A 13,809-nucleotide genomic window follows, 5' to 3' on the forward strand; every position below is an offset into this window, starting at 1 on the left:
GAGGATTTCAAAATGAATGCTACACCTCCTCCGCAGCATTAACTCTATCTGCTCTAAGGATAGAGTAATTGTTGGGAACAGCAAGGGTTGGATAGGGTCCTGCTGCCTCATGTAACCATGTTTCTGTAGTAACAAGGAAGTCGAGATCAGCTGAGAGGATGATGTCAGCGATTTCAGTGGGATGAGCAACAAGGGATCTGACCTGGCGTAGGGCTCCTTTTAGAGATGCAATATTGGTAGTATTAGTATCGTTCTTATTGGTCTCCTTAGTCATGGGTATTACGGGCGACTTACTAGGTATGGTGTGGAGTCTAGAGCCAAGTCTGTTATTGCTGGTAGAGAGGTCAGGGTTGGCTGCTGGCCGGTAACCTGGTGGTTTGGGCTGGTTAGTGTTAGTATCCGTGTAGTCATTTTTGGTTGGGAGTGTTGAGTGGAGTGTTAACTGGTGTGGGGCTAGCTTTGGCAGTGATGTCTGTAGACAATAAGGGGGAAAGGCGGTAGGGTGGGCAGAAAAGGTGTGGGATAGGGGATGGGGTAGTGTCTTGGGCAGCTGAGTTTGGCTAGTCCATTGAGCTACAAGGTGTATTGTTGTTCAGGACACAAAAAGGTAACATGATGAGAATGAGCCAAGGGAACATAATTGTGAGTACGAGGTAGTGTGGCCAGTTTGAGCTAAGGAAGGTTAGGGGTTAAGGGCTGGGCGCAAGCAGGTGGGCACCGTAGGCAATTGCAGCCAGGTTGAACTTCGTTTTGCTGATAGAATGCAAAGAATAGGCTAATTCGGATTTTGCTAGTACAGTGCAAAAGTAGGCTAGTTCAGCTTAGTTGATACAATGCAAAAATGGGCTGATTCAACTTAGCTAGCACAATGACAAAGTAGGCTAGTTCAGCTTCGCTAATGCAATGCAGGGGTGGGCTACTTCAGTTGGTAAGTTTACTACAAGAATCGGCTAGATATTTTTGGTAGTATGGTACAAGAACCAAAGACCATTGAATATGATGCAGTGGTGAGTAGCAGAGTTAAGTAGAATCAAATTGTACGTGCACATTGCATGGCGGTTTACGAGCACAATGGGCGTTTGAGCGGGAGCAGTGCGACAGCGGTCCAGGATGCAAAGGTAAGGGGGCAGTAGTTGCACAGTAGTTTGTGGTTCAATAACCTCACATTCACTTCTTTCACACGAAGGTCAGGTTTTTTTTAAATCTCTTTTATAAATATAAAATGTTTGTTTTGTATGCTCTTTAGCAGCACTGTAATGAAACGATGACAAATGCTGTCTAGTTAAATAATCAAAATCGATCTTGCAATTGCGGCTGTGTAAATCGCACAATCCCAATCGGTTGAATCACTAATACCTTGGCCCTGTTGAGTTGATCAGATTATTCAGAGGATTCAAAACGTGTGAAACTCTGATACAAAGCTTGGTGCGTAAAGAAAAGCTTTCAATACAATATGGTAATTCTCTGCTTTTTATTTCTTCCAGCTGAAAAATGAGTCGCAGCTCAAGCAGCAATGGCAGGCAGTCCTTGCTGCCCCTGAGAGTGCAGGATACAAACCGGCCAGGCCTCACCACTCCTCAGAAGTAAGTTTTTTCACCTGTGAGCTCCTTTGGAGCTATTGAATTTTTTCCTCTAACAAGACTTTGAGAAACTTCCATACCGGGTGTGACAGTATGTGAAGGAACACTTGAGCTTTTTTTGACACAACAGGAGCTTCTTTGTAACTTTCCCTGTCTAGTATAACTTCAGTATTCGATAAAACGAGTATACCTCAGTTGATTTTATGTGGGTATAATAGTTTTGCTTTCTCTGTGTTTGCATTGGACAAGCTGTAAACTGGCACTGGACTGTCGAGTAAAATAATCGTGAGGTTTGTCATCAGGAGAGGAGAGCAGAACAGAGTACACAATGTTGTTATAACCATGTATATTCTGGGAAACCAAGAGTAGGTGCATGTGAGCAATCTGAAGGTGTCTCACCCGCTAGTCCCCGGGGACCTGTCATCGAGGTGGCCGGGACACGACCATCGCTTTTGGATCCAGTTCCTGGGGGTGGAACAGTGCGGGAGGATCACGTGGCTGAGGGGTCCTCGGGGAGTGGAAGTGAGACACCGGAGGGTGAGACACGATATCCCCTTTCTTATAACTCCTTTTCCCCATCCTACCAGGTAGGATACCTAGGAACTCAACCCCTCTTCCGCCCCCTCCCCCTTTCCCGACACAAACACTTTCTCACGGACCGCTCACTGTGAGAGAAAACGGACTAACACCTGAGCTGTATACCTGACCTGTCCCAACACAAGGGTCAGGCAGAGTCAGGCACTTACTGATAGTTACACACACCTGACTTCATCACACTTCCCCCAGATGGATAAAAGGCGGAGCACGAAAGCATACTCTGAGCAAGGCAAAACACACGAGGAAGCAGCAGTTCCTGAGATGGCAGTTTAATATGAGGAGAAAGACGGCAAGACCAGAAAGAGTTGCAAGGAGGAAATTGCCTTTGGCTTTTTTGGAGAAAAACAGTTCGTTTCACCAGCCCTTCAGAATAAGAAACAGAAGACCGGCAATTAAAGCTGAAGAAAGGTGCATTGTGTGTCCCCGGGGCTCTCCTGCGTTGAGCGATTGCCGCCGTGGTACTGTTCTTGGCTCCCACAACAAAGCGGCACCAGTAAAGTCAGCAAAGCCGGTGAGTCTGAGAGACTGAGAGCAGCCCGGTCTGTGTTAGGACCAAGATTGCAAGAAGCAACTTTGTATAAAGAGAACCGTGTGTGAGGCATTGGCAATGAGCGACTCAAGTATAATTGGAACCAAAGAAGTAATTGAACTTTGTGATTAAACTTTGGGAGGCAACCCAAGATGCATGTACAGAGTGGTCCGGCCCCACATGGGTGCTCATTCGAAGGTCTCTGTTAGGTATCTGAGAGTGTAAAATTGTGAACTGTGAAATCGAGTGGCCCTGCAATGGGTCAAGACAAAGCCTGTGCACATTCGAATGTCTGTAATTGGTCCGAGCCCGGCTGAGGGAGACTAATGAGCCTGGCTGAGGGGGATTCAGGGTGAAGAGTGAATTGTCCTACTTGAATACTTGGAAAGGAACTTTTTCGTTTGTTAGATACATCAGCCCCTCTGAATCAAGAGACTTTTGATAACTGTGGGCATAGAAGGCCCTGCCGCTTTTAATGGAACTGTTCTTGCGTCGAAGAAGCCCAAGAGTGTGCTATGCTCGAGTGAACCGTCTTGTCCTGTGCTGAAAGCATGGGGAAGGGAGGCCAACGGCCTGGACATCCTGACTCCTGACTTATCATTTTGTGAACACTTCTTTCTTTTTCATGAACATTACCCCACACTATTTGTAACTTGGCAGGAAGGATTGGCAATAGGTTTTTTAGTATAGGCCCTTTTATTTTAGCGAGACTCCACTAGGACTGCATTATTATTATTATTTGATCTTGGATTAAGGCTTAGATGGGCGTTTATCACACCCTTGATAAAGTTCAATAAACAACCTTGAACTGTGGTACTTGTGTCTGCCTTACATTGCAACACAATAAACCAAACAAAGGGCATCCCCGTGTTCCTTGGTGGTGAAGTTCAGATCCCGCTCTAGGTGGAGAAGGTAAGCCTCCCCTCTGTCTCCAGTCTGTATCTGCTTAGGTTTTACAATCCCCAGGTTTTCATTTTCTAAATCAAGAGGACAGGCGTAGATTGCCTATTGATATAAGATAGGTTATTTATAACGCGCTTAATACCCAGAGGTTAAGTGCGGACCCAGGGATTGAACCTGTGTTCTCCGTGTCGTCTTGCTTCCAAGGTGAGCACGTTGCACCTGAGCTATCCTCCTGAGCCTAAATTGTAGTAAGTTACTTGTACACAATGGATTTTCTAAGGTAATAGTGATAGATAAATGGGAGCACAACAAACTCTGACGAAGCTCTTCTGAAAGGACTTAGCATCAGAATCCAATTCCTTTTCTAGTGGTCAATCTCCTGTCCACTAAGGACCATATTCTCCAAGTCATTAAGTCGTCAGGATTTTTAAGTGCTTCTTGTGGTAAATCGGAATTGGAAGATGGATAAGGTGGCATTTTAAGTCAAAAGGTTTTTTGTCAGAAAAACATCCAAAACGTATACTGTCCGTAAGTTTTTTGGTCCTACTTCTAAAGGAGTGCTGTCTGGATGTTCATCTAATAAAATAAAATAAAGTCCACTGTCAAGAAAACCTTTTCTAACCAGATTACTGTCCCTACCATGATGAACACAAAAATCCTAACATTAAAAGAATAAGACCTCTGTCCAAAAGGAATGCTGTCTGGTTTCTGACCCCAGCTGGATGTTTCTTTATATCAAAACAAAGGGGCTCCTTGCCCCATAGCACAGTAAAAAACAAGAACCAATATTTTTCTCAATCACTTTATTTCAGTTCATGGTTTGCTTGCATCTTTAGGAACCGCCTGGTTCCTAAATCCACACTAGGTATTCTTCTTGGTTTACCCCACCAAGTAACTTAATAATCTCTTCAGAAAATAATCACCTGGGGTTTACCCCCCACTGGGCCCTTGGGTCTCACACCCCATATAGGGATTTGTTGTCTTTTACCCCATATTGGGGTTTCGGGCCTCTGCGCCCACCTTGTGGTTTCATTACTCTTTACCCAAACTTGGAGCTTCTGGAGACTCCTGACCACAGCAACGCTTTTACAAGTGCAGCTGACTGCACTTGTCAGAGGTTTGCTGTTGTCGCTTGACGCTAAATATAGGGTTCCTCAGTTGAATCTTTTATTTATTTTAATGGGCAATGATCTGTGCAGTCTACAGTAGTGAGCACCGTTGGGTACAAAGGGCAACGGTCCTATAGCTTGGCCATTGTCTGTTCGACTCAAACATTCAGAATTTTGAAAAATCGAGGGAAGATGTCTCTCTCCTTCAATTGACACATGGCAGCAAGTCACCACAGCGACTCGCGGTGTTGGAGCCATGTCTGGGGAAAACGTCGCCTGGCTGGATACAGATGAGGTGGTTGCCAGGGACTGAGCTGTGCCAGGAATATAACCCGCCCGGAGCTGAGAACTCTGCCCGTTATATGGAGGTTCAACAGCTGCAGTGGCGGGGAGAAGTTGCTGCGAGGAAAGGGCGGGACACCGCAGGACAGTTAACCCATGACGCTGCAAGCCATCGGGAGACAGACTGACTCCCACGAGGAGCGCGGCTCCCCTATAGCGTTGCTGACCGAATGGGAATCCTCATGCAGGAAACTAATGCGGCAAGCCTCGGCAAGCTACAAGACATCTGGAAAGGAAATTACCGACAAGGCTGACCCTAGGCTCAGGTCCACAGGTAATTAGGATAAAACCAGACAAGGAAGGGGTGAAAGATGTATAAACATAATCTTACCTATTCGGAGTACTGCCAAACCATACAGGTATCCTTAGAGGGAAAAACTGGGACAGAGCCAGCCGTTTTCAACTCACATCAGGGGTGGGACCTTCTAGACCACAACCCATCGGAGATGGGTAAGGGATTTAAAGGGACAGGTAGTGACTGTTTGTCTTTCCTTTGCCAGCCTTTGAAGGAGGCCGATTTGTGGGTGCAGCAGCACTTTACTTGGGCATATTGAAGGAAGAGATCCAAACAGAGAATTAAGGCCTGAATGGAAGTTAGAAGAGGACTGTGAACAGATCCAGAGACGGAACACCTTACAATGCAATTAATTGTAACCAGAAGCAAAGTTCCATTAGCGCCACAATCACCCCTGGGGTGATGTGCGCTTTAAAAATACGAATAAATAAATAAAATCCTACTCTGTAAAATTGTTTCCTTGGTCTCTGACTTGTTGGTGACCACCCAGTTAACAGCGTCCCATCTGAAAGAAAAGAAAATGTCTTGGTAGCAAATCTAAAAGACTGGTCTCCGCTCCTCGTGAATGTCAACTAAAGAGATCCGTTGCAAAAATGTTTCTCAAATGGGGATTTCCAGCAGTAGTGTCATGCACCTGCTGCACGCCTTACGCCCTGCTCCACACACCACAGGTAACACTGCACGTGCAGACATAACAATCACATTGGCATCCATCCATCCATTCACCCCCCCCCCCGCCCCCCGGTGATGTTTTGCTGTTGGACGGATGAGGATCCACTCTAGACTGGGGTGCTGGTGCATGGGTGCCGCCATGTTTCTAATACGGATGCGCAGGGGCCTGGGTTCCGCGCATTCACAGTGAGACTTGGGTGCACCAGGGAGCCTCGCTTTCACACTACAGTAGTATTGAAGCTTCTGTTGCCAATTCCCCAGTGTTTGTTTGCACTCTGTTAGTACCCTTTTGCTTGCTGCCCATCCTTGTTTTTCCCTGTGCAAGGCTGCAGAAGGAGTAGACTGACACACAGGTGGCATTGTGGTTTCTATTTACTTTTATTTAAGATGAAAATAAAGAGAAAACCTACCTTTTTGCCTATATCTAGGAGTGGTTTCCCTGCTGCAACTGAAGTGCTAATTGGGTCTGTCAGGATTTCCTTGTGACTAACGCGTCCACCATCCTGTGTCAAGCGTCCCTTTCGAATGGTTTGTGTCCTCCAATGTATTCCACATCTTTGACATGTAATGTCCCAGCTGTGCACTTCAGAAACTTTTTCGGCAGAGGGTGTCCTTTGTCGATGACGTCGGGTCGATGTCCTCGAAGGCCTCTGTCGAGGGCGGCATCACCGGATGTTAGATAGGACGCTCACCGACCCCCACTGCATTTGTTTGTGGTGCCTGGGTGAGTCGCACGACACCGATGACTGCTCGAAATGCCAGTCGCTGACTGGCAAGGCCTTGCGGAAGGGGAAGCTCCAGATAGGTAGGGGCTCTAAGCCTGTCAAAGTCCCGTACTTTCCAAGTCCAAGGGGGTTTCCACCGACGACTCGAGGGGTGACTCCCTGCGTCGGAAGGAGTCCCGGGGATCTCGTCCCCGCACTCTAGGAACCGCCGTCACCGGTCGCCTTACCTGTCCTCGGAGGATGGTGCCTCGAGGAAGGTTACGTGCCCAACGAAGTCCTCGACTCTGGAGGAATGGGTGGCGTTTGAAGAATCTTCTTAGAGCTTTTTTTTTTTTTTTTTTCTTTTTCAATCGCAGGGCACAGGTCCGGTCGCGCCATCTGTCGAAGCTGGCCAGGATCGGTCACTTACCGTGGCTCGCACGCCTTCAGGCTCGGGTCCACATTGCGACTCACATCGGGAGCCTTCGAGGTCCCGTACGGATAAGGATTTGAAAAGTCGCAAGAGACCTGTCTCTTAAATCTCGGTCCTCGTCCCAAGCGAGACCACAGCTACCTATTGAGGGCTCAATGCCAGCGTCGACTTGGTTCAACTCGGACGTCGACGCTTTACCATCGTACCAGCCCACAGCGTCGTCGGCACCTGTTGACGCCAAAGCCTTAGGCGCTCGCGACATCAAGGTTGTCGACGCTCTCTGCGTCTAAGCCTTCGGCGCGTGCGGCGCCTTCGGGGATTTTGTTCTCGAAATTTGCCTTTGGAGTACCCAGATTTCGTGGATCCTCCAAGGAAGGCTACTGGGAAGTCTGTGCGGCCAGATTTGGCCTCCAGGTCCTCTTCTGTCCCCAGGCCTGGGCTTCAACTCCCTCTGGATGACATTTATGAAGAGGAAGAAAGGTCTGAGGTTGAGGACCCTGGTGACCTTGATGAGGCTCCACTTTTTTTGGAACCTAGTCAGTTGGAGGAGTTGCGGCAGACCCTCCATGATGCCAGTGGGTTGGACACTTGTCCGGAAGGGGATTTCGGTAGGTATGTGCCTCATGCAGAGTCTTCGTACAGGATGCTCATGGCAAGGGTCTCGGAGTATCTGGTCTGGTTCAGTCCCCCTGAAGACTTTGTGCAGGATGTAGTAAGTTACTTCTACACAATGGATTTTCTAAGGTAATGTTGATAGATAAATGGGAACAAAACAACCTCCGACGAGGCTCTTCTGACAGGACTTGGCATCAGAGTCCAATTCCTTTTCTAGTGGTCAATCTCCTGTCCGCCAAGGACCATATTCTCCAAATCACTAGGTCGTCATGATTTTTAAGTGCTTCTTGTGGTAAGTCTGAATCGGAAGATGGATAAGGTGGCATTTTAAGTCAAAAGGTTACGTTAGAACTCCCAAAACGTATGCTGTCCGTAAGGTTCTTGGTCCTACTTCTAAAGGAGTGCTGTCAGGATGTCCATCAAATAAAATAAAGTCCAATGTCAAGAAAACCTTTTCTAACCAGATTACTGTCCCTACCATGATGAACACAAAAAGCCTAACATTAAAAGTAGAATAAGACCTCTGCCCAAAAGGAATGCTGTCTAGTTTCTGACCCCTTACCGAACCAGATCAGAACAGACTCAGAGATGCTCCTGCACCCTGCCTGGAGATGACACGGAAATTTAGCACCTCACTTCCGTACTGTAATGCCAATTAACCAATCCACTAACAATTTCACCCCTCTGCATACACCTCTCAAACTCTAACCAACCACAAGCCTACAACGCAGCAATCTGCACAAACTTCACTACAATGCAACAACAAAACAAACTTTGCCCTGTGAAACACTTGTGTATGGGCGCGATAGAAATAAAATATCAATAACCACACATACTCGCACAACAGCACACGACAACTACTGTCCGTAAAACACCCCAAGCCCAGCCAACGGACCCACCGGGCTGAGGCCGCCAACAGCACATCACGGCTCTCTTGCACTTTTCCAGCTTATTCCCACTAACAGACCCCCCAGCACCCTTTTCCCCTTTTTCAGAGCCGCCAGAGAGCCAGGGGACCACTCCGGTGGTGATAGTGCGTGGTACAAATATCCTTTAACATTAACAACTGCCACAGGTGGAATAAAGATGCTGGAACTGGGTGTGGCCATTGGTAATGTGAGGGTAGAGGGTGGAGCCTGCCTCAAACATTATTTTTTCTTTTTTTTTCTTATTAACTTTATTTATGGTGCTTGACATTACGAGAAAGCGAGAAACTCAGATAATTGACAAGGTACATGATCAGCATACACAGAATGACGGCTTGTACATGGTAGCAGTGAGCCAACAGGTGATGCAGTAATCGGTGGTAAACGGTTTACAATGTTTAATTAAGGTTCGGGAATAAAACTTGTATTAAAACTGGGGAGGGAAGATCGCTGGTATCATCCGTATCAGCCGACAAGGAAGAGATATAGGAGCGGAATGGAGTCCAAATGTTTCTAGGTCTAGACGCTAGAGGTTGCTGTCCTGCCCAAACCACCTCTGTGTCTGAGGCCCAGGTGACGGCCCAAAGCCACTGGGCGTGTGTAAGGTCCCTAGGACGGAGCCAGAGCAGTAGGATGCAGTGGACTGCCAGCAACATACATAGACCAGCCAACTTCCTGGAGTCACGCCCCAGTCGGTGAAGTTCATGAAAGAGACATGTCATTGGGGGTGATAGTGCAATCTAAGATTCCAGACATAGAGCATATTTCCTCCCAGAACTGGGAAAGGCGTGGACAGGACCACATCAAGTGTATGTAGTTTGCGGCATCGGAGCCACACCTAGGGCACCCAGGGGGATGGTCCTTTGACGTATAATGCAGTCTAATCTGGGTATAACGGAATCTCTGGAGTACCTTAAACTGGATGAGTTTTAAATGAGAATTGAACAAGATTTCATGGATACGGGCACACATGCAATCCCAGCGTTGGTCAGAAATTTCAATATCTTGGTCCTCTCCCCATGTGCGTCTGAGTTTATTGAAAGGGGGATGCCCCTTGAATTGAAGAAGGGCATACAATCTGGAGACCTTCCCCTTAAGGGACATGTTATTCAGGAGTTCAGACAATATAGGATCATCTGAGGAAATTGCGGTGCAGCAGAGACCCGCATACTGCAGCCAATGGGGGGCAGGGGAGGTTTCCTACATAGGGACTCTGGTAAATCTGGCCATTCAAGACCTGCATTAGCTCAGAGGCATGATGTTGCGAAGTTTACACGTGGAGATTCCGGGAGGAAGTTCCAAAGGGGAAGGTCACCATGAAAGGGGTGTGGGGTATTAACACGTTTCCAATGTTTAGTCAAGGCAAGTGTCGTGGAGCAGACCGGGCCGAGGGGTTCGAATTCAATGTGCTGAGAAGGGAGAACTAGAGAACGGATATCGCGGCCAGTAACAGCTAAGTGTTCAAGCCTAGTATGCAGTGGGGGGTCTGTGGATATAAACCAGTGCAAGGCATAATGTGCTTGGGCAACTATCCAGTACCTTTCGAAGTTAGGAGCATCAAAACCACCCCCAGACATTGGGGTGGTTAGTGTTTCTAACTTTGTGCGGACCGCACCGGAATGAGAAAGGAATAGACAAGGGTCCGTGTCTGAAAGAATTTGTGGCCCGGCCATAGGGGAATATTCAAGAACCTGTATAGGAGTTGGGGCAGCACAATCATTTTAAGGATGCCGATCTTACCGGCCGGGGTGATTGGTAATTTATCCCAACCTGCACATTTTCGAGCAAGGGTGGTCGGGTATTTCCCAAAGTTGGCAGCATATAGGGGATTTTGTTGGCGCACAACTACCACTCAGAGATGGGTGATCTCAGCCTGCGACCATGTGAAGCCTAGAGGGTCTGGGGGTGGGGTGGTGACCTCGGCTAACTAAAACAGTATAGACTTGAAGCAGTTTACTTTGAGACCCAATATCTCGCCAAAGAGAGAGACATCTTCCAGAATAGGGTCGAGGTTTTGTGCAGGGGAGCGGATGAAAAGGAGGGCATCATCAGCATATAGGGAGATGATCTCAGGGGAGCCAGATAGTTTCAAGCCTCTATGTGCATGCATTTGGCGCAGCCTGTCGGCTAAGGGTTCGATGACTATAGCAAATATTAAGGGCGAGAAGGGGCAACCCTGTCTCGTGCCTCGAGCTGTTTGGATAAGGGCCGAGCATCGGTCCTCAGTGCGGTCCCTGGCAACAGGAGAAGAGTACAGAAGTCTGACCCAAGACTGAGAATGCGGACCAAAGTTGCACTACTCGAGGACCCGCTAGAGGTAGCTTCAGGAGACGGAGTCGAATGCTTTCTGCATATCGAGGGTGGCCGCCACTGCCTGTATGTTCGGGTCAACCCGGGCTAGAATGTTAAACGGCCAACACAAATTGAACGAGGGGGAGCGCCCCGGGATAAACCCCGATTGGTCTGGGTGTACGATAAATGGCATGTACAGGACCAGTCTCAAGGCCAGCACCTTGGCATAGATCTTTACATCACAATTGATTAGGGAAAGAGGGCGGTATGAACCACATTTTGTGGGAGGTTTACCTGGTTTGAGTAATACAGATATTATGGCTTCTCGAAGGGAGGGGAGGGGGAGGCGAACGCCCAATTCACAAGATTCCTCCCAGAGGGCAGTCGGGTGCAGGACCAGGCAGGCTTTATAGCGCTTGTAAAATTCGACAGGAAGGGCGTCGGAACCAGTGGCCTTTCCAGAGGCTAGGGCATCAATAGCCTTAGAAATTTCCTCAGGCGTAATTGGTTTGTCTAGGGTGTCCCTGGTCTTGGTGGAGAGGACGGAGAGCGGGAGGCTGTCCATGTATGCCTCAGTATCCGCCGTAGAGATGTTGTCAGCATTGGAATAGAGCTTCATAGAACAGGCAGAATTCTGCGTTGTCTTGTGATGACAGGGCCAGGGTGCCGTCGGCCCTCTCTATGGCTGGGATGTGGGCCCAACCAGACTCCTGGCGGAGCAGCCTAGCCAGGACACGACCAGGGCGTTTGCCCTCTCTGTATCTACGAGCAGAATGGGGGTCATCCAGAAACATTTGTTCCCGTTTCTGCATGTGAGCGGAATGTGTCTAATTCCGTGCCTATAATTCAAAGGGTGTTAGGTGAATGAGAGAAAGCATACTGGGTTTCAAAGCAGGAGAGTAGAGATTCACTATCTGCGATGCCCCTCCGGATCACTTTAAGAATCATTGACTCTTTGGAATCTAATGTAGAACTTGAACGACTCCAATAGGGTAGCCTGCGATTGGACAGAACCAGTGTTTAGTGTAAAGAAGTCATCAGTGGCAGTCTCCAGCTCCGTCTCAAAGGCAATGTATAACGGAGAATGTGATTTGAATGTTTTGTGTGTTTGAATGTTCTAATGTGATTAGAATGGGAATGTGTCTCATCTCTTGATCCTTCATTAGAAAAACGTGGGTATAATATGTAATGTCCGTCATTCACTCTTAGGTGTTCTTAAAACACGTGTAGTTCCATCCTAACCAAAAAACATTTTTATTTTTATGGCCCTTATTTTATAGCAGTCTGTTAAAGATATTTTCACTGATAATACTTCCGTCCACATATGTCAGGATTCTAAGTTAATGTGTCTAAATATGTCTTCTAATGATGTAGTCAAAGGAAAATACCTGTCTTGCATTGCAGTTTTCCTGCTCAATATTCTAGTGCGAGCATGGTTCGCAAATTCGTTACCTCATGTTTGTTACTAGAGGTAGTGGCTATATTTTAAGGTGGTATTCTAAGTATAGAATACCACATCTCTGAGGTCTCTAAAAAGTCACATTTCCGACTGCAGCGCCTCAGAGGTACTCTGCCTTTCCTCTCCTTCCCCCAGAAGCTCATGGTATCTCTAGCTCTGGTTCTCTCTAGCTTGGACTATTGTAACAGCTTCTTTCTAAATCTACCTGCCTCTACTCTCCGCCCTCTGCAACTAATCCAGAACAGGACTGCAAGACTTGTCCTTGGCCTCAAGCCCTGGGATCGTATCTCTCCAGCTCTGAAATCTCTCCACTAGCTCCCAGTGGATGCAAGGATTAAATTCAAAACCCTCTGCATTGTCCACATGGCTTTCTGGGGCCTGGGTCCAAAATACCTTCAGCTATCCCTCCGCAAATACCTCCCCTCTCGAGCTCTTCGCTCCTCTACCTCCAACTCACTCAGGGTCAGTCGTTTTTCTAAGAAACAAGCTGGGGGTAGATCTGTCTTTGGCTGGGGTCTCCCTCTGGAACAGCCTCCCTGCCACTCTAAAACTTGAGGAGAACCATCTCCGGAAACACCTCAAGACCTTCCTCTTTTCTTCTGCCTTCGCTCCCCCTCACCCCTGCTGATCTGTTCTCTGTTGGCACCGTGCACCTGGCCACCCTCTGTCTTTTGGGCCCAGGTACCTGCTCATCCTGCTACCCACACGCACTGCCTCCGGGCCACCCCTTGCACTGGGGTCTGTATCTGTACCCATACAGCCTCCGCTTTTTCTTCCTGCACTTATCAGACCTACCCTGTCTGCTGCCTTAAACCTAGCACATGCAAATTGCTGGCTGCATTACCACTGTTTGTTGCCTTTATTATTTATTTATTATTTATCTGTTTCTCCTCTGCTTCGCCCTTTCCACCTCTCCCCCCTTCCATGCACTTTTTCCCCTCCCCCTCTCCCATGCACTTGCGCGTTCTCAATGTCACTGGGCCTAGTAAGATCGCTGTTTTGTTCTCCCCTGTTCCCCTCCCTTGCCTTGTTGCGGTCTGAAACACTTGTGTACGAGCGCGATAGAAATAAAATATCAAATCAAATAGATCAGTCCATAACCCAACTAATGTACATTGGTCCATTTTTCATTGTCTCTTAATGCTGTAGATCCATTTGGGTGATTATGGGTCCCATCATCCAAGTGATTATTATAACATGCTTACATTCTCAGTCATGAACTATCAGGATATAATACACTGTAACTACTGGATTCTTCACATGTGTAAACGATTCATGAGTATGGACAAATACATTCCGACCTGCTACGCAGAATTATAATGCATCCACTTGGCATCTTTTCTTTTATTTAGC

At 47.6% G+C, this 13,809-nt stretch overlaps 1 protein-coding gene across 4 annotated transcripts in view; it reads left to right on the top strand.

Annotated features, from left to right (window-relative positions):
* The window catches only part of NDC80 (NDC80 kinetochore complex component), a 735,052-nt gene that overhangs the window by 77,153 nt on the left and 644,090 nt on the right, over positions 1-13,809 (top strand). For all 4 annotated transcript variants that reach the window (XM_069635820.1, XM_069635823.1, XM_069635822.1 and 1 more), the window contains one exon: positions 1,485-1,583. In XM_069635820.1, coding sequence (XP_069491921.1) covers positions 1,492-1,583 — 92 coding nt within the window. In that variant the 5' untranslated portion in view covers positions 1,485-1,491. The remainder of the gene's footprint in view (positions 1-1,484; positions 1,584-13,809) is intronic.

Source organism: Ambystoma mexicanum, chromosome 7p (genome assembly GCF_040938575.1).
Source record: "Ambystoma mexicanum isolate Mex_15411 chromosome 7p, UKY_AmexF1_1, whole genome shotgun sequence".
NCBI classification, from domain to species: Eukaryota; Metazoa; Chordata; class Amphibia; order Caudata; family Ambystomatidae; genus Ambystoma; species Ambystoma mexicanum.